Here is a 21,139-nt window from a genome sequence, read left to right on the forward strand (position 1 = left end):
ATCTACAGAGAATCTACAGAATCTACAGAGAATCTACAGAATCTACAGAGAATCTACAGAGAATCTACAGAGAATCTACAGAATCTAAAGAGAATCTACAGAGAATCTACAGAGAATCTACAGAATCTACAGAGAATCTACGGAATCTACAGAATCTACAGAGAATCTAAAGAGAATCTACAGAGAATCTACAGAATCTACAGAGAATCTACAGAGAATCTACAGAATCTACAGAGAATCTAGAGAATCTAGAGAATCTACAGAATCTACAGAGAATCTACAGAGAATCTACAGAATCTACAGAGAATCTACAGAATCTACAGAGAATCTACAGAGAATCTACAGAATCTACAGAGAATCTACAGAATCTACAGAGAATCTACAGAGAATCTACAGAATCTACAGAGAATCTACAGAGAATCTACAGAATCTACAGAGAATCTACAGAATCTACAGAATCTACAGAGAATCTACAGAATCTACAGAATCTACAGAGAATCTACAGAATCTACAGAATCTACAGAATCTACAGAGAATCTACAGAATCTACAGAGAATCTACAGAGAAACTACAGAGAATCTACAGAATCTACAGAATCTACAGAGAATATACGGAATCTAAAGAGAATCTACAGAGAATCTACAGAGAATCTACAGAATCTACAGAACCTACAGAGAATCTACAGAGAATCTACAGAGAATCTACAGAATCTACAGAGAATCTACAGAGAATCTACAGAATCTACAGAGAATCTACAGAGAATCTACAGAATCTACAGAGAATCTACAGAGAATCTACAGAATCTACAGAATCTACAGAATCTGCAGAGAATCTACAGAATCTACAGAATCTACAGAATCTACAGAGAATCTACAGAATCTACAGAGAATCTACAGAATCTACAGAGAATCTACAGAATCTACAGAATCTACAGAATCTACAGAATCTACAGAGAATCTACAGAGAATCTACAGAGAATCTACAGAATCTACAGAGAATCTACAGAGAATCTACAGAATCTACAGAATCTACAGAATCTGCAGAGAATCTACAGAATCTACAGAATCTACAGAGAATCTACAGAATCTACAGAATCTACAGAGAATCTACAGAATCTACAGAATCTACAGAGAATCTACAGAATCTACAGAATCTACAGAGAATCTACAGAATCTACAGTTTCCACGGATATATACATTGTACACGCAGTACATCCACGGAGAATACACATTGTACACGCAGTACATCCACGGAGAATATACATTGTACACGCAGTACATCCACGGAGTATACACATTGTACACGCAGTACATCCACGGAGAATATACATTGTACACGCAGTACATCCACGGAGAATACACATTGTACACGCAGTACATCCACGGAGAATATACATTGTACACGCAGTACATCCACGGAGTATACACATTGTACACGCAGTACATCCACGGAGTATATACATTGTACATGCAGTACATCCACGGAGTATACACATTGTACACGCAGTACATCCACGGAGTATATACATTGTACACGCAGTACATCCACGGAGAATATACATTGTACACGCAGTACATCCATGGAGTATATACATTGTACATGCAGTACATCCACGGATATATACATTGTACACGCAGTACATCCACGGAGTATACACATTGTACACGCAGTACATCCACGGAGTATACACATTGTACACGCAGTACATCCACGGAGTATACACATTGTACACGCAGTACATCCACGTAGTATATACATTGTACACGCAGTACATCCATGGAGTATATACATTGTACATGCAGTACATCCACGGATATATACATTGCACACGCAGTACATCCATGGATTATATACATTGTACACGCAGTACATCCACGGATATATACATTGTACACGCAGTACATCCACGGATATATACATTGTACACGCAGTACATCCTCAGAGTATACACATTGTACACGCAGTACATCCACGGAGTATATACATTGTACACGCACTACATCCACGGAGTATACACGTTGTACACGCAGTACATCCACGGAGTATATACACTGTACACGCAGTACATCCACGGAGAATATACATTTTACACGCAGTACATCCACGGAGTATATACATTGTACACGCAGTACATCCACGGAGTATATACATTGTACACGCAGTACATCCACGGATATATACATTGTACACGCAGTACATCCACGGAGTATACACATTGTGCACGCAGTACATCCACGGAGTATATACATTGTACACGCAGTACATCCACGTAGTATATACATTGTACACGCAGTACATCCACGTAGTATATACATTGTACACGCAGTACATCCACGTAGTATATACATTGTACATGCAGTACATCCACGGAGTATATACATTGTACACACAGTACATCCACGGAGTATATACATTGTACACGCAGTACATCCATGGAGTATATACATTGTACACGCAGTACATCCATGGAGTATACACATTGTACACGCAGTACATCCACGGAGTATACACATTGTACACGCAGTACATCCACGGAGTATATACATTGTACAAACAGTACATCCACGGAGTATATACATTGTACACGCAGTACATCCACGGAGTATATACATTGTACACGCAGTACATCCACGGAGTATATACATTGTACACGCAGTACATCCACGGAGTATACACATTGTACACGCAGTACATCCACGGAGTATATACATTGTACAAACAGTACATCCACGGAGTATATACATTGTACACGCAGTACATCCACGGAGTATATACATTGTACACGCAGTACATCCACGGAGTATACACATTGTACACGCAGTACATCCACGGAGTATATACATTGTACAAACAGTACATCCACGGAGTATATACATTGTACACGCAGTACATCCACGGAGTATATACATTGTACACGCAGTACATCCACGGAGTATATACATTGTACACGCAGTACATCCACGGAGTATATACATTGTACACGCAGTACATCCACGGAGTATATACACTGTACACGCAGTACATCCACGGAGTATCTACACTGTATGGAAGTTCGATCTCCATTGTTTAGTCTTTGTATAGATAAGGGGGATACCTGATAAGATAGCAGACTACCTCCCCTGGAAACATCGTCACCCTGGACCTCTGCCTACGTGGCCTATCCTCTAATCCTCCTTTGCCACTCGTCTGTCTGTACAAAAGTTGTGTAAATTCATTACTAACCTGAATGTCAGAATTAATACACCGAGGTAGGTGCCACGGGTCGAGCAGGCGGAGCAGTTATACACATTGTTAAACTGTAAAGAATGCAAACAAGAGATTAGATGATGCCCAGAGGATGGTGGGAGGACAATATACATTCGTGGCCAGACAAATCCCTCACCAGCTGTTGGATCCTGGTCTGCAGGTCCAGGAAGAGGGTGGAGGTGGGATCATTGAGGACGGTGGAATACTCCACGTTGGTGATGTGCAGCCTCATGTAGATAGTAGTGATGAGCTGACTTGTGGTCTGTACCACAGTGGTGCTGGGTGCTGTGGCCACGCTTGTGTTTTGAGCTGTGGTTGATCCTGTGACATTTGAAGTTGCTGTGGATGTCACGGTACTTGCAGTGCTTTGAGTATTTGAAGTATTATTGGTAGAGTTTCCATTACTTGCTGCGGTTGTGCCCGTGGCATGTGGTGCAGCTGTAGTACCATTTGCGGTACTTGCGTTACTTGCTGCAGTTGTGTCCGTGGCATGTGGTGCAGCTGTAGTACCATTTGCGGTACTTGCGTTACTTGCTGCGGTTGTGTCCGTGGCATGTGGTGCAGCTGTAGTACCATTTGCGGTACTTGCGTTACTTGCTGCGGTTGTGTCCGTGGCATGTGGTGCAGCAGTGGTACTATTTGCTGTACTTGCGGTACTTGCTGCGGTTGTGTCCGTGGCATGTGGTGCAGCAATGGTACTATTTGCGGTACTTGCTGCGGTTGTGTCCGTGGCATGTGGTGCAGCTGTAGTACCATTTGCGGTACTTGCGGTACTTGCTGCGGTTGTGTCCGTGGCATGTGGTGCAGCTGTAGTACCATTTGCGGTACTTGCGTTACTTGCTGCGGTTGTGTCCGTGGCATGTGGTGAAGCGGTAGTACTATTTGCGTTACTTGCTGCGGTTGTGTCCGTGGCATGTGGTGCCGCGGTAGTACTATTTGCGGTACTTGCGTTACTTGCTGCGGTTGTGTCCGTGGCATGTGGTGCAGCGGTAGTACTATTTGCAGTACTTGCGTTACTTGCTGCGGTTGTGTCCGTGGCATGTGGTGCAGCGGTAGTACTATTTGCGGTACTTGCATTACTTGCTGCGGTTGTGTCCGTGGCATGTGGTGCAGCGGTAGTACTATTTGCGTTACTTGCGTTACTTGCTGCGGTTGTGTCCGTGGCATGTGGTGCAGCTGTAGTACCATTTGCGGTACTTGCGGTACTTGCTGCGGTTGTGTCCGTGGCATGTGGTGCAGCGGTAGTACTATTTGCAGTACTTGCGTTACTTGCTGCGGTTGTGTCCGTGGCATGTGGTGCCGCGGTAGTACTATTTGCAGTACTTGCGTTACTTGCTGCGGTTGTGTCCGTGGCATGTGGTGCCGCGGTAGTACTATTTGCAGTACTTGCGTTACTTGCTGCGGTTGTGTCCGTGGCATGTGGTGCAGCGGTAGTACTATTTGCAGTACTTGCGTTACTTGCTGCGGTTGTGTCCGTGGCATGTGGTGCAGCTGTAGTACTATTTGCGGTACTTGCATTACTTGCTGCGGTTGTGTCCGTGGCATGTGGTGCCGCGGTAGTACTATTTGCAGTACTTGCGTTACTTGCTGCGGTTGTGTCCGTGACATGCGGTGCAGCGGTAGTACTATTTGCGGTACTTGCTGCGGTTGTGTCCGTGGCATGTGGTGCAGCGGTAGTACTGTTTGCAGTACTTGCGTTACTTGCTGCGGTTATGTCCGTGGCATGTGGTGCAGCTGTAGTACTATTTGCGGTACTTGCTGCGGTTGTGTCCGTGGCATTTGGTGCCGTGGTAGTAGTATTAGTGGTGCCAACGCTGATCTCTGCCCCGACCACTAAAAGAGAAAATCAGAAATTATAAACAGAACTAATCCCACCACATGGAAAACGTACCACTAATAGTGCAGTGTGAGCCGTACTGCGCCACGGTATGTGTCAGCGCTATATCAATGTATAATAGGAATGGAATGTGTAGGTCTCCGTGGCTCTGTCCTCTCCGTGGCTCTGTCCTCTCCGTGGCTCTGTCCTCTCCGTGGCTCTGTCCTCTCCAAGGCTCTGTCCTCTAAGTGGCTCTGTCCTCTAAGTGGCTCTGTCCTCTAAGATGCTCTGTCCTCTCCGTGGCTCTGTCCTCTCCGTGGCTCTGTCCTCTCCCAGGCTCTGTCCTCTCCCAGGCTCTGTCCTCTCCGAGGCTCTGTCCTCTCCGTGGATCTTTCCTCCCCGTTGCTCTGTCCTCTCCGTGGCTCTCTCCTCTCCAATGTTTCGTATTATTACTATTGGAGGAATGCCCCCTCCCCCTCTGTGAACTCCTCTCACCCCCGTGGTCTGTAGTTGGGTGGAGGTGACTCTTCCTCGGGGTGCAGAGTCTGATGCCAAAACACACAGGTTGGCATGCAGAGGAGTTACAGAGCAGAACACGGGACACGTGGAGGGAGGAGGAGAGCGCAGAGACGGCAGAGTCCGGGGAGGAGAGAGCAGAGACGGCAGAGTCCGGGGAGGAGAGAGCAGAGACAGCAGAGTCCAGGGAGGAGAGAGCAGAGACGGCAGAGTCCAGGGAGGAGAAAGCAGAGACAGCAGAGTCCAGGGGGGAGAGAGCAGAGACGGCAGAGTCCGGGGAGGAGAAAGCAGAGACAGCAGAGTCCAGGGGGGAGAGAGCAGAGACGGCAGAGTCCAGGGGGGAGAGAGCAGAGACGGCAGAGTCCGGGGAGGGGAGAGCAGAGACGGCAGAGTCCAGGGAGGAGAGAGCAGAGACGGCAGAGTCCGGGGAGGAGAGAGCAGAGATGGCAGAGTCCGGGGAGGAGAGAGCAGAGACGGCAGAGTCCAGGGGGGAGAGAGCAGAGACGGCAGAGTCCGGGGGAGGAGAGAGTAGAGACGGCAGAGTCCGGGGAGGAGAGAGCAGAGACGGCAGAGTCCAGGGAAGAGAGAGCAGAGACGGCAGAGTCCAGGGGGGAGAGAGCAGAGACAGCAGAGTCCAGGGAGGAGAAAGCAGAGACGGCAGAGTCCGGGGGGGAGAGAGCAGAGACGGCAGAGTCCGGGGGGGAGAGAGCAGAGACGGCAGAGTCCAGGGGGGAGAGAGCAGAGACAGCAGAGTCCGGGGAGGAGAGAGCAGAGACGGCAGAGTCCAGGGAGGAGAGAGCAGAGACGGCAGAGTCCGGGGGAGGAGAGAGCAGAGACGGCAGAGTCCGGGGGAGGAGAGAGCAGAGACGGCAGAGTCCGGGGGAGGAGAGAGCAGAGACGGCAGAGTCCGGGGGAGGAGAGAGCAGAGACGGCAGAGTCCGGGGGAGGAGAGAGCGGAGACGGCAGAGTCCGGGGAGGAGAGAGCAGAGACGGCAGAGTCCGGGGGGGAGAGAGCAGAGACGGCAGAGTCCGGGGGGGAGAGAGCAGAGACGGCAGAGTCCGGGGGAGAGAGAGCAGAGACGGCAGAGTCCGGGGGAGGAGAGAGCAGAGACGGCAGAGTCCGGGGAAGGAGAGAGCAGAGACGGCAGAGTCCGGGGGAGGAGAGAGCAGAGACGGCAGAGTCCGGGGGAGGAGAGCGCAGAGACGGCAGAGTCCGGGGGAGGAGAGCGCAGAGACGGCAGAGTCCGGGGGGGAGAGAGCAGAGACAGCAGAGTCCGGGGAGGAGAGAGCAGAGACGGCAGAGTCCAGGGGGGAGAGCGCAGAGACGGCAGAGTCCGGGGAGGAGAGAGCAGAGACGGCAGAGTCCGAGGAGGAGAGAGCAGAGACGGCAGAGTCCGGGGAGGAGAGAGCAGAGACTGCAGAGTCCGGGGAGGAGAGAGCAGAGACGGCAGAGTCCAGGGAGGAGAGAGCAGAGACGGCAGAGTCCGGGGACGAGAGGGCAGAGACGGCAGAGTCTGGGGAGGAGAGCAGAGACGGCAGAGTCTGGGGAGGAGAGCAGAGACGGCAGAGTCCAGGGAGGAGAGAGCAGAGACGGCAGAGTCCGGGGGAGGAGAGAGCAGAGACGGCAGAGTCCGGGGGGGAGAGAGCAGAGTCCAGGGGGGAGAGAGCAGAGACGGCAGAGTCCGGGGGAGGACAGAGCAGAGCCGGCAGAGTCCAGGGGGGAGAGAGCAGAGACGGCAGAGTCCGGGGGAGGAGAGCGCAGAGACGGCAGAGTCCGGGGGAGGAGAGCGCAGAGACGGCAGAGTCCGGGGGGAGAGAGCAGAGACGGCAGATCCGGGGGGGAGAGAGCAGAGACGGCAGAGTCCAGGGAGGAGTGAGCAGAGACGGCAGAGTCTGGGGAGGAGAGAGCAGAGACTTCCAAATGATTCTGCGGCTCTGTAGTGGATGATGAGTGCACAGTCCATCAGTTCCAATCCCAGCTCCAACAATTCCCCTTCCAAATATTCTACAGTTTGGACGTCCCGATGATCCCCAGTAGATGAACAGTTCCCAAAATATCATTCAACTAACCCTTCATTGACCAATAATCTGTCCACCAATCATCTCTCCACCAATCATCTGTCCACCAATGATCTGTCCACCAATCATCTCTCCACCAATCATCTGTCCACCAATCATCTCCCCACCAATAATCTCTTCACCGTCGATCTCTCCACTAATAATCTCCCCACCAGTAATCGCTCCACCAATGATCTCTCCACCAATGACCTGTCCACCAATGACCTGTCCACCAATGACCTGTCCACCAATGACCTGTCCACCAATGACCCGTCCACCAATGATCTGTCCACCAATGGTCTGTCCACCAATAATCTCTCCACCATTGATCTCTCGACTAATGATTTCTCCACCAATGATGTCATCACCAATAATTTCCACCAATGATTTCCAAAGCAAAAATCTCTCCACCAATGATCTATCCACCAGTGATCTCTCCTCCAATGGTCTCCCCACCAATGGTCTCCCTACCAATAATCTCTTCACCAATGGTCTGTCCACCAATAATCTCTCCACCAATGATCTCTCCACCAATGATCTCTCCACCAATGATCTCTCCACCAATGATCTCTCCACCAATGATCTCTCCACCAATGATCTCTCCACCAATGATCTCTCCACCAATGGTCTCTCCACCAATGATCTCTCCACCAATGATCTCTCCACCAATGGTCTCTCCACCAATGGTCTCTCCACCAATGGTCCCATATTAATAAAGTGGAGGGTGGTGGTTTCTCCACTTCCACATGAAATATGATGTCAGATTATTCCACTCATCGGGACAATCATTTCCTCATAGGGGACAATAATGTTCCTGTTCACAAAGTTTTCCACCATTTTTCCTCTGGGAATTTCCGCCATCATTTCCACTGCTGGGAGACGGGACAAGGACCGTCCTTCAGGCCGAATTCTTCCGACCTGGTTTCATTTTTTGTCTCATTCTTCCACCTCAGACCTCCGTAATGGGGGACATTTGGCAGTAAAACAGTAGAAAGGGCGGTCACGTGGCGCAGATACTCTATGAAGGACACACCGGATGTATGAGGCTCCTCTACCACATAGGGAGGCCACGCCCCCACACACATACAAGAATTTATCCATTTATTCTATCTGTGATATAAGTTCTTCACCCATCCCCAGGGGCGGACTGACCATTTGGAAACTCGGGCACTGCCCGAGGGCCTGGGGTCAGTAGGGGGCCCCATGAGATGCCCCTGGTACCTTTTTCATAGGCTTTTTTGAGTTTGGGCAAGGACACAGGGGCCCCATGATCCCCTATTGCCCGGGGGCCCCATGAATTGTCAGTCTGCCCATCCCCCACCACCCCCCATCCAATACTGAAGACAAGCTTTTGGCCAGAGTTGGGCCTTGGCACTGCCTGATTGTTATAGATCTATGGACGGTTCCACCTCCGGGACAAAGGTTTACGGAGAATTCTATAGATTGTTCCTCTTTGGATTCCGGAGGACATAATAATAACATAGAAAGAGAAGAGCCGGGGACGGGGCGGGAAGTCACCTGACAGGCAAATCTGATCATCAACTACAAAAACAATGAGAAGGATCTGATTCCGGGGTGTACAGAACGTTCCGAGCAGGAGGTGACATCAGAGAAAGGACATCAGACACATCCCAGCCAGAAATGTCATAGAATATTCCAACCAGAAAATGACATTCTAGAAGAACACGGTCGTAGAACAATCTGACCAAAAAACAACATTACAGAACGTTCTACAGAGATATCGTCACGTCAATCTAGCCAGAAGACAACGTTACAGGAACTTCTACAGAGACATCCTCATAGAAAAATATAACTAGAGGGTGACTCTGCAGAACCTTCTATAGAGAACATCATCTAGAACAATCTGCAGAACCTTCTATAGAGAACATCATCATAGAACAATCAAGCTGGAAGGCAACAATACAGAACTTTCTACAGAGATATCGTCACATCAATCTAGCCAGAAGACAACATTACAGGAACTTCTACAGAGACATCCTCATAGAAAAATATAACTAGAGGATGACTCTGCAGAACCTTCTATGGAGAACATCATCATAGAACAATCTGCAGAACCTTCTATAGAGAACATCATCATAGAACAATCAAGCTGGAAGACAACAATACAGAACTTTCTAAAGAGATATTGTCACGTCAATCTAGCCAGAAGACAACATTACAGGAACTTCTACAGAGACATCCTCATAGAAAAATATAACTAGAGGATGACTCTGCAGAACCTTCTATGGAGAACATCATCATAGAACAATCTAGCTGGAAGTCAACATTACGGGAATTTCTACAGAGATATTGCCACGTCAATCTAGCCAGAAGACAACGTTACAGGAACTTCTACAGAGGCATCCTCATAGATAAATCTAACTAGAGGGTGACTCTGCAGAACCTTCTATGGAGAACATTATCATAGATCTAAGTGGAAGACAACAATACAGAACTTTCTACAGAGATATCGTCACGTCAATCTAGCCAGAAGACAACGTTACAGGAACTTCTACAGAGACATCCTCATAGAAAAATATAACTAGAGGGTGACTCTGCAGAACCTTCTTAGAGAACATCATCATAGAACAATCTGCAGAACCTTCTATAGAGAACATCATCATAGAACAATCAAGCTGGAAAACAACAATACAGAACTTTCTACAGAGATATCGTCACATCAATCTAGCCTGAAGACAACGTTACAGGAACTTCTACAGAGACATCCTCATAGAAAAATCTAACTAGAGGACAACTCTGCAGAACCTTCTATGGAGATCATCATAGATCTAAGTGGAAGACAACAATACAGAACTTTCTACAGAGATATCGTCACGTCAATCTAGCCAGAAGACAGCGATACAAGAACTTCTACAGAGACATCCTCATAGAAAAATCTAACTAGAGGGTGACTCTGCAGAACCTTCTATAGAGAACATCATCATAGAACAATCTGCAGAACCTTCTATAGAGAACATCATCATAGAACAATCAAGCTGGAAAACAACAATACAGAACTTTCTACAGAGATATCGTCACATCAATCTAGCCTGAAGACAACGTTACAGGAACTTCTACAGAGACATCCTCATAGAAAAATCTAACTAGAGGGTGACTCTGCAGAACCTTCTATGGAGAACATCATCATAGAACAATCTGCAGAACCTTCTATAGAGAACATCATCATAGAACAATCAAGCTGGAAAACAACAATACAGAACTTTCTACAGAGATATAGTCACATCAATCTAGCCTGAAGACAACGTTACAGGAACTTCTACAGAGACATCCTCATAGAAAAATCTAACTAGAGGACAACTCTGCAGAACCTTCTATGGAGATCATCATAGATCTAAGTGGAAGACAACAATACAGAACTTTCTACAGAGATATCGTCACGTCAATCTAGCCTGAAGACAACGTTGCAGGAACTTCTACAGAGACATCCTCATAGAAAAATCTAACTAGAGGACAACTCTGCAGAACCTTCTATGGAGATCATCATAGATCTAAGTGGAAGACAACAATACAGAATTTTCTACAGAGATATCGTCACATCAATCTAGCCTGAAGACAACGTTACAGGAACTTCTACAGAGACATCCTCATAGAAAAATCTAACTAGAGGATGACTCTGCAGAACCTTCTATGGAGAACATTATCATAGAACAATCTAGCTGGAAGTCAACATTACGGGAATTTCTACAGAGATATCGTCACGTCAATCTAGCCAGAAGACAACGTTACAGGAACTTCTATAGAGACATCCTCATAGAAAAATCTAACTAGAGGATGATATTGCAGAACCTTCCATAGAGAACATCATCATAGAACAATCGAGCTGGAAGATAACATTACTGAACTTTTTAAAGAGAACATCATGATAGAACAATCTGACCAAAAAACAACATTACAGAACTTTCTACAGAGATATCGTCAACTCAATCTACCCAGAAGACAATGTTGCAAGAACTTTTACAGAGACATCCTCATAGAAAAATCTAATTAGAGGGTGACTCTGCAGAACCTTCTATGTGGAGAACATCATCATAGAACAATCTAGCTGGAAGACAACATTACTGAACTTCTTAAGGAGAACATCGTGATAGAACAATCTAGCCAGAAGATGACACTATAGAACCTTCTATAGAGAACATCATCATAGAACAATCTAGCCAGAAGATGACACTATAGAACCTTCTATAGAGAACATCATCATAGAACAATCTAGCCAGAAGATGACATTGCAGAACTTCCTAAGGAGAACTTTTTTGTAGAACAAACTAGTCAGAATACAACATTATGGACCTTCTACAGAGAACATTCTAGCCAGAAGATGACACTACAAAACGTTCTATGGAGAACATAATCATAAAACAATCTAGTCAGAGGAGGACATTATCAAATCTTCCACATAGACATCATCGTAGAACAAACTAGTAAGAACAAATTATGGAAGCTTCTATGGAGAACATCATCATAGAACAATATAACCCGAGAAAGACATAACACAACTTTCTATGGAGAATATTGTGTAAAACAATCTACCCAGAAGACTACATTACAGATCCTTCTACAGAGAACATGATAGAACAACAATCTATCCAGAAGACTACATTACAGATCCTTCTACAGAGAACATGATAGAACAATCTATCCAGAAGGTGACATTACGGGACTTTCTATGGAGAAAATCATTATCAATCTAACCATAGAACAAAATTACAGAACGTTCTATGGAGAATATCATCCTAGAAGGATCTAACCAGAGGAGGACGTTACAGAGCTTTCCATGGAGAATATCATCATAGAACGATCTAATCAGAGGAGGACGTTACAGAACTTTCTATGGAGAATATCATCACAGAACGATCTAACCAGAGGAGGACGTTACAGAACTTTCCATGGAGAATATCATCACAGAACGATCTAACCAGAGGAGGACGTTACAGAACTTTCCATGGATAATATCATCATAGAACGATCTAATCAGAGGAGGACGTTACAGAACTTTCTATGGAGAATATCATCACAGAACGATCTAATCAGAGGAGGACGTTACAGAACTTTCCATGGATAATATCATCATAGAAGGATCTAACCAGAGGAGGACGTTACAGAACTTTCCATGGATAATATCATCATAGAAGGATCTAACCAGAGGAGGACGTTACAGAACTTTCTATGGAGAATATCATCACAGAACGATCTAATCAGAGGAGGACGTTACAGAACTTTCTATGGAGAATATCATCATAGAAGGATCTAACCAGAGGAGGACGTTACAGAACTTTCTATGGAGAATATCATCATAGAACAATCTAATCAGAGGAGGACGTTACAGAACTTTCTATGGAGAATATCATCACAGAACAATCTAATCAGAGGAGGACGTTACAGAACTTTCCATGGATAATATCATCATAGAAGGATCTAACCAGAGGAGGACGTTACAGAACTTTCTATGGAGAATATCATCACAGAACGATCTAATCAGAGGAGGACGTTACAGAACTTTCTATGGAGAATATCATCATAGAACAATCTAATCAGAGGAGGACGTTACAGAACTTTCTATGGAGAATATCATCACAGAACGATCTAATCAGAGGAGGACGTTACAGAACTTTCTATGGAGAATATCATCATAGAACAATCTAACCAGAGGAGGACGGTACAGAACTTTCTATGGAGAATATCATCATAGAACAATCTAATCAGAGGAGGACGTTACAGAACTTTCTATGGAGAATATCATCACAGAACGATCTAATCAGAGGAGGACGTTACAGAACTTTCTATGGAGAATATCATCATAGAACAATCTAACCAGAGGAGGACGGTACAGAACTTTCTATGGAGAATAACATCATAGAACAATCTAACCAGAGGAGGACGTTACAGAACTTTCCATGGATAATATCATCATAGAAGGATCTAACCAGAGGAGGACGTTACAGAACTTTCCATGGATAATATCATCATAGAAGGATCTAACCAGAGGAGGACGTTACAGAACTTTCCATGGAGAATATGATCATAGAAGGATCTAACCAGAGGAGGACGTTACAGAACTTTCCATGGAGAATATGATCATAGAAGGATCTAACCAGAGGAGGACGTTACAGAACTTTCCATGGAGAATATGATCATAGAAGGATCTAACCAGAGGAGGACGTTACAGAACTTTCCATGGATAATATCACCATAGAACGATCTAATCAGAGGAAGACGTTACAGAACTTTCTATGGAGAATATCATCACAGAACAATCTAACCAGAGGAGGACGTTACAGAACTTTCCATGGATAATATCATCACAGAAGGATCTAACCAGAGGAGGACGTTACAGAACTTTCTATGGAGAATATGATCACAGAAGGATCTAACCAGAGGAGGACGTTACAGAACTTTCTATGGAGAATAACATCATAGAACGATCTAATCAGAGGAGGACGTTACAGAACTTTCCATGGAGAATATGATCCTAGAAGGATCTAACCAGAGGAGGACGTTACAGAACTTTCCATGGAGAATATGATCATAGAAGGATCTAACCAGAGGAGGACGTTACAGAACTTTCCATGGAGAATATGATCATAGAAGGATCTAACCAGAGGAGGACGTTACAGAACTTTCCATGGAGAATATGATCATAGAAGGATCTAACCAGAGGAGGACGTTACAGAACTTTCCATGGATAATATCACCATAGAACGATCTAATCAGAGGAAGACGTTACAGAACTTTCTATGGAGAATATCATCACAGAACGATCTAACCAGAGGAGGACGTTACAGAACTTTCCATGGATAATATCATCACAGAAGGATCTAACCAGAGGAGGACGTTACAGAACTTTCCATGGATAATATCATCACAGAAGGATCTAACCAGAGGAGGACGTTACAGAACTTTCCATGGAGAATATGATCACAGAAGGATCTAACCAGAGGAGGACGTTACAGAACTTTCTATGGAGAATATCATCACAGAACGATCTAATCAGAGGAGGACGTTACAGAACTTTCTATGGAGAATATCATCACAGAACAATCTAACCAGAGGAGGATGTTACAGAACTTTCCATGGAGAATATGATCATAGAAGGATCTAACCAGAGGAGGACGTTACAGAACTTTCTATGGAGAATATCACCATAGAAGGATCTAACCAGAGGAGGAGATTCCAGAATCTTTTATGGAGAACATTGCTACAGAACAATCTAACCAGAAGATGAGATTTCAGATCTTTCTACAGAGAATGTTGTCATAGAACAAACTGACCAGAAAATTATACGTTAGAACACCTGCTAAGAAGAATGAAACATTACGGAAGCGTTGACACCATGGGGCTTTTTCCGAATAAAAGGACAATTCATCTCATCAACTTCCTTCACGGAACAACATATCACCTTCCAACAGGAAATCTCGTTAAAAGAAACGTTCTAACATCAAAAAGCTTCCACCTGCACTGATGGAGAGAGGAGATTACAGATTTAATGACTAAAGAACGTTCTCCTCCCAACCAGATAATCCCCCGCAGAAGATTTAACCACGGAAGGTTCCAGATAGGAATCTCTCATTCTCACAAAGCTGTAATTGAACTTTTTATCCTCAACTCAAAAAAAAAGATAAAAAGATTGAAATTTTGTATTTTCTTTGACATTCGTAGTTGTCTTGAGGGAACCTTTCAGTTCTTGGTAGAATAAAATGTCAAAAGATCCGTTGAGGTATGAAGAGCGATAAAAGGTTTACCCCTTCACGGTGGCCGCGCCCCGTAAAATGCTATCTTTGAGTCGACTTATGCCGCAACCCCCGGGGCAGCCGAAGGATTGTTCCACCGGAACGTAAAACTATTATTCCATGGTGGCTGGAAATCACCACAGTGAGCCTCAAACGTTTCCATGGCTTCTTTCATCGACCCCTTCAGTGGAGGTCCATGGGTGATGGAACTGGCCGTTCTTTACCAGCATCTACAGCTTACCTTGATCTCTTTTAGATGGCCGTCCGAAGAAGCCCCCCAATCACACCCATAGGTCCTCCAAAATCTACAGCTTACTGTGATCCCTATCAGACGTCCCTGCCGAAGAAGCCCCCCAATCACACCCATAGGTCCACCAACATCTACAGCTTACCGTGATCCCTATCAGACGTCCCTGCCGAAGAAGCCCCCCAATCACACCCTTAGGTCCACCAACATCTACAGCTTACCGTGATCCCTATCAGACGTCCCCACTGAAGAAGCCCCCCAATCACACCCATAGGTCCACCAACATCTACAGCTTACCGTGATCTCTTTTACACAGCCCTCCGAAGAAGCCCCCCAATCATACCCATAGGTCCTCCAACATCTACAGTTTACACTGATCCCTATCAGACATCCCCGCTGAAGAAGCCCCCCAATCACACCCTTAGGTCCACCAACATCTACAGCTTACCGTGATCTCTTTTACACAGCCCTCCGAAGAAGCCCCCCAATCACACCCATAGGTCCTCCAACATCTACAGCTTACCGTGATCCCTATCAGACGTCCCCACTGAAGAAGCCCCCCAATCACACCCTTAGGTCCACCAACATCTACAGCTTACCGTGATCTCTTTTACACAGCCCTCCGAAGAAGCCCCCCAATCACACCCATAGGTCCTCCAACATCTACAGCTTACACTGATCCCTATCAGACGTCCCTGCCGAAGAAGCCCCCCAATCACTCCCTTAGGTCCACCAACATCTACAGCTTACACTGATCCCTATCAGACGTCCCCGCTGAAGAAGCCCCCCAAGCACACCCTTAGGTCCACCAACATCTACAGTTTACACTGATCCCTATCAGACGTCCCTGCCAAAGAAGCCCCCCAATCACTCCCTTAGGTCCACCAACATCTACAGCTTACACTGATCCCTATCAGACGTTCCTGCTGAAGAAGCCCGCCAATCACACCCTTGGGTCCTCCGACATCTACAGCTTACACTGATCCCTATCAGACGTCCCCGCTGAAGAAGCCCCCCAATCACTCCCTTAGGTCCACCAACATCTACAGCTTACCGTGATCCCTATCAGACGTCCCTGCCGAAGAAGCCCCCCAATCACACCCTTAGGTCCACCAACATCTACCACATTATTAGGACTCCCATTAAATTCTACAAGAGGTCTCCTCATCCATTCTTCTAAACAATTGCCCCTCTTCAGCTCCACAATGGTTGAAGGCTTGTGTATGCTCAGTAGGGACCCCAATACACATCCTGAGTTTCGGGGGCCCCCATAGATCCGGTCACGCTACTTTCCAAGTCTTCCGAACATTACTTTCAAAAACCAACTTTCTCTCAACTCTAAATGCCCTCATTGACAATATTTAACCGTGGGGTGTGTTCATCAGGGACCCCCAAACCCTCAGGCCAGACCCCTTCACAATGGTTGGTGTCCTGCTTTCTGTCCCTACAGCAAAGACGTTTCGTACGACTTGTTCGTCTCCCGATCGTCTCAAAGAACAAATGTCCTCTCCACCCGATTTCCCATCCCAGATCAGACCCCGGGACATTCTACCCCTCCGGAGAGTTTGGTGGACCAGATCTTCTGCTTCTACAACAAAGGGGCTTCTTACTACTTCCAAAACGTGGATTACCCATCCCCCCCCCCACATATACCAACGCAGCAAGTAGATGCCTCGTCTATTCTCAGTAGGGACCCCAAAACTCCCTGAACTTCGGGGCTGTTATCCCAGCACCTTCTACGTCTCCCAAACATCTCTCTGAGTATCCAGTTCTCCCAGATGACATTTACGGCAGGAGGTCTACTCAACAGGGGCCCCAAAGCCAGATCGGACCCCAGCACCCCTCCGGAATGGTTGGTCTCCTCCATCCTACCATTTTTATTCCTTTGTACCCTGCCAACGAAACGTTGGGGACTCCCATCTACTCGGCAGAGAAAAATGAAATGTCTTGAGAACTTCGGTCCCCGATGTTCCTCCTCTCCAGGCTGGTGGCCCCTTGACCATCGCTCCCTAATAAATTACCCTCTAAATAACAATCCCCTCCCCCAATCATCACCAGATCGGACCCCAGTACCCCTCCGGAATGGTTGGTCTCCTCCACCTCCTACGATTTTTATTCCTTTGTACCCTGCCAACGAAACGTTGGGAACTCCCATCTACTCGGCAGAGAAAAATGAAATGTCTTGAGAACTTCGGTCCCCGATGTTCCTTCTCTCCAGGCTGGGGGCCCCTTGACTGTCGCTCCCTAATAAATGACCCTCTAAATAACAATCCCCCTCCCCAATCATCACTTACCCCCCCCCCCCAGAACGGCCACCTACCACCTCCAAATAACAATCCTCTCCCAATCATCACCAGATCGGACCCCAGTACCCCTCCGGAATGGTTGGTCTCCTCCACCTCCTACGATTTTTATTCCTTTGTACCCCGTCAACGAAACGTTGGGGACTCCCATCTACTCGGCAGAGAAAAATGAAATGTCTTGAGAACTTCAGTCCCCGAATGTTCCTCCTCTCCAGGCTGGGGGCCCCTTGACCGTCGCTCCCCAATAAATGAAGGTGCTCTTTGCTGAAGAACGTTCTCTACAATTCCAGCCGAGGTCAGATCTCTGGAAATTCTGGATCTCTGGAGGAGATGTCACCTGACCTTCCTAAAGTCACAGGGTCCTCAATAACCCCTGTGGGCCCCCCACGCCTAGGAGAAGTTTGGGACCCAGATATCTCCAACGAACACCCCAAAACCTATTCCCAGGTTCTGCGCTTGGTGCGACCCCCTGTGACCCCCCCAAATCTCCAACAATTGGAGTGGCCAATGTGTGGGGCAGAAGAAGCGGCACTTACATAACGTGAGGGTGAGGAGTGCGAGGGTCGTGGTGACGGACATCTTGGCTGCTCCTCCGTCTGCTGCTCCTCCGACTGTCTGCCAGAACTTCAGTCCCTCAGGCACCTGTAGGCAGGTGGATCAGCCGCCCCCCCCCTCCTCCGCCCCGCCTGCCTGATAGGCGTTCTGTGGAGAGGACCTCTGAGGTCACTAAACAAATTTACCGACTTATTTATAGAAACTTCCAGCCATTAACCCCTTCTGCAGATTTCACCTGGGGGGGGGGGGGCAACTAACAACCAAATCCCAGGGAGGGGGACGGTCTCGGACTGCTGACTCTGCTGTGAGGGCCACTCCTGAGTCTGAGAGGTCTGTCCCTGGAAAGGTCCCAGCATAGACCCCCCCCCACCCCCACCCCCGATAAACAAATATTATTCTTTTGACAAGTTCACAGATAGAAAGATAAAAGTAACAATGTATAAAGTGTGGGAAATGTATATAATGACAGTAACAATGTATAAAGTGTGGGAAATGTATATGATGACAGTAACAATGTATAAAGTGTGGGAAACGTATATAATGACAGTAACAATGTATAAAGTGTGGGAAATGTATATAATGACAGTAACAATGTATAAAGTGTGGGAAACGTATATAATGACAGTAACAATGTATAAAGTGTGGGAAATGTATATGATGACAGTAACAATGTATAAAGTGTGGGAAACGTATATAATGACAGTAACAATGTATAAAGTGTGGGAAATGTATATAATGACCGTAACAATGTATAAAGTGTGGGAAACGTATATAATGACAGTAACAATGTATAAAGTGTGGGAAACGTATATAATGACAGTAACAATGTATAAAGTGTGGGAAACGTATATAATGACAGTAACAATGTATAAAGTGTGGGAAACGTATATAATGACAGTAACAAAGTATAAAGTGTGGGAAACGTATATAATGACAGTAACAATGTATAAAGTGTGGGAAATGTATATGATGACAGTAACAATGTATAAAGTGTGGGAAATGTATATAATGACAGTAACAATGTATAAAGTGTGGGAAATGTATATAATGACAGTAACAATGTATAAAGTGTGGGAAACGTATATAATGACAGTAACAATGTATAAAGTGTGGGAAATGTATATGATGACAGTAACAATGTATAAAGTGTGGGAAATGTATATGATGACAGTAACAATGTATAAAGTGCGGGAAGTGTATATGACAGTAACAATGTATAAAGTGCGGGAAGTGTATATGACAGTAACAATGTATAAAGTGCGGGAAGTGTATATGACAGTAACAATGTATAAAGTGCGGGAAGTGTGCTCACATGCCCTGTATGCCCTTTCCAGCTGACAGGTTCACTTCCCTCTGCAGACTCCATGCTTGCTGTGCTCTGATTGGTCGAATGGCAGGAGACGCGTAGCGGGCTATTAGTGCCCCAGGCTGTGCAATTCTCTGCCTGATCCCGGAGACGGAGCAATAACATTTCCATGTGCCCCCCCTCCCCCCACCTTCCTGTCCACCCTTCACTGCACCACCCCTCCCCCAATCATCACTTACCTTCCCAGAATGGCCACCTACCCCCTCCTAATAACAATCCCCCTCCCCCAATCATCACTTACCTTCCCAGAATGGCCACCTACCCCCTCCTAATAACAATCCCCCTCCCCCAATCATCACTTACCTTCCCAGAATGGCCACCTACCCCCTCCTAATAACAATCCCCCTCCCCCAATCATCACTTACCTTCCCAGAATGGCCACCTACCCCCTCCTAATAACAATCCCCCTCCCCCAATCATCACCTACCTCCCCAGAATGACCACCTACCCCCTCCTAATAACAATCCCCTCCCCCAATCATCACTTACCTCCCCAGAATAACAATCCCCCTCCCCCAATCATCACTTACCTTCCCAGAATGGCCACCTACCCCCTCCTAATAACAATCCCCCTCCCCCAATCATCACTTACCTTCCCAGAATAACAATCCCCCTCCCCCAATCATCACTTACCTTCCCAGAATGGCCACCTACCCCCTCCTAATAACAATCCCCCTCCCCCAATCATCACTTACCTCCCCAGAATGACCACCTACCCCCTCCTAATAACAACCCCCTCCCCCAATCATCACCTACTTCCCCAGAATTATAATCACCTCTCTATATGGATCACTTACCTAAATAAAATGACACTCCCCCCATAACAATACCCCCCTCCCCTGGATGATCACTTACCTCTCCATAAAATTTCTCCATAAAGATGATTTCCCCCCCACAATGGCCACTTACCTCTCTATAATTATAACCTTACTCCATACATGTCACTTACACCTCCCCCCATAGTGATCACTTACCCCCCATATAACCACGACTTACCTGTTAATGATAATTATCTCCCCACAATGATCTCCTCCCCCCCAGCTATCCCCCATTAACCCCCCCCAGTGATCTCCTCCCCCAGCTATCCCCCAGTAACCCCCCCCCCCAGTGATCCCCTCCCCCAGTAACCCCCCCCCCCAGTGATCCCCTCCCCCAGCTATCCCCCAGTAACCCCCCCCAGTGATCTCCTCCCCCAGCTATCACCCAGTAACCCCCCCCCCAGTGATCCCCTCCCCCAGTAACCCCCCCCCCCAGTGATCCCCTCCCCCAGCTATCCCCCAGTAACCCC

At 46.6% G+C, this 21,139-nt stretch overlaps 1 protein-coding gene across 1 annotated transcript in view; it reads right to left on the reverse strand.

The window, feature by feature from the left end:
• The window catches only part of LOC149432312 (uncharacterized), a 39,927-nt gene that overhangs the window by 15,935 nt on the left and 2,853 nt on the right, over positions 1–21,139 (reverse strand). Inside the window, exons 2-3 of the mRNA XM_089665266.1 lie at positions 3,383–5,079; positions 3,223–3,296 (exon numbers count right to left, since the gene is read on the reverse strand). Of these exons, the coding sequence (XP_089521392.1) occupies positions 3,223–3,296; positions 3,383–5,079 (1,771 nt within the window). The remainder of the gene's footprint in view (positions 1–3,222; positions 3,297–3,382; positions 5,080–21,139) is intronic.

The sequence above is a fragment of the Staurois parvus genome, unplaced genomic scaffold (assembly GCF_062004578.1).
Source record: "Staurois parvus isolate SC_StPar_1 unplaced genomic scaffold, SC_StPar_1.0 ptg002166l, whole genome shotgun sequence".
Lineage (NCBI taxonomy): Eukaryota > Metazoa > Chordata > Amphibia > Anura > Ranidae > Staurois > Staurois parvus.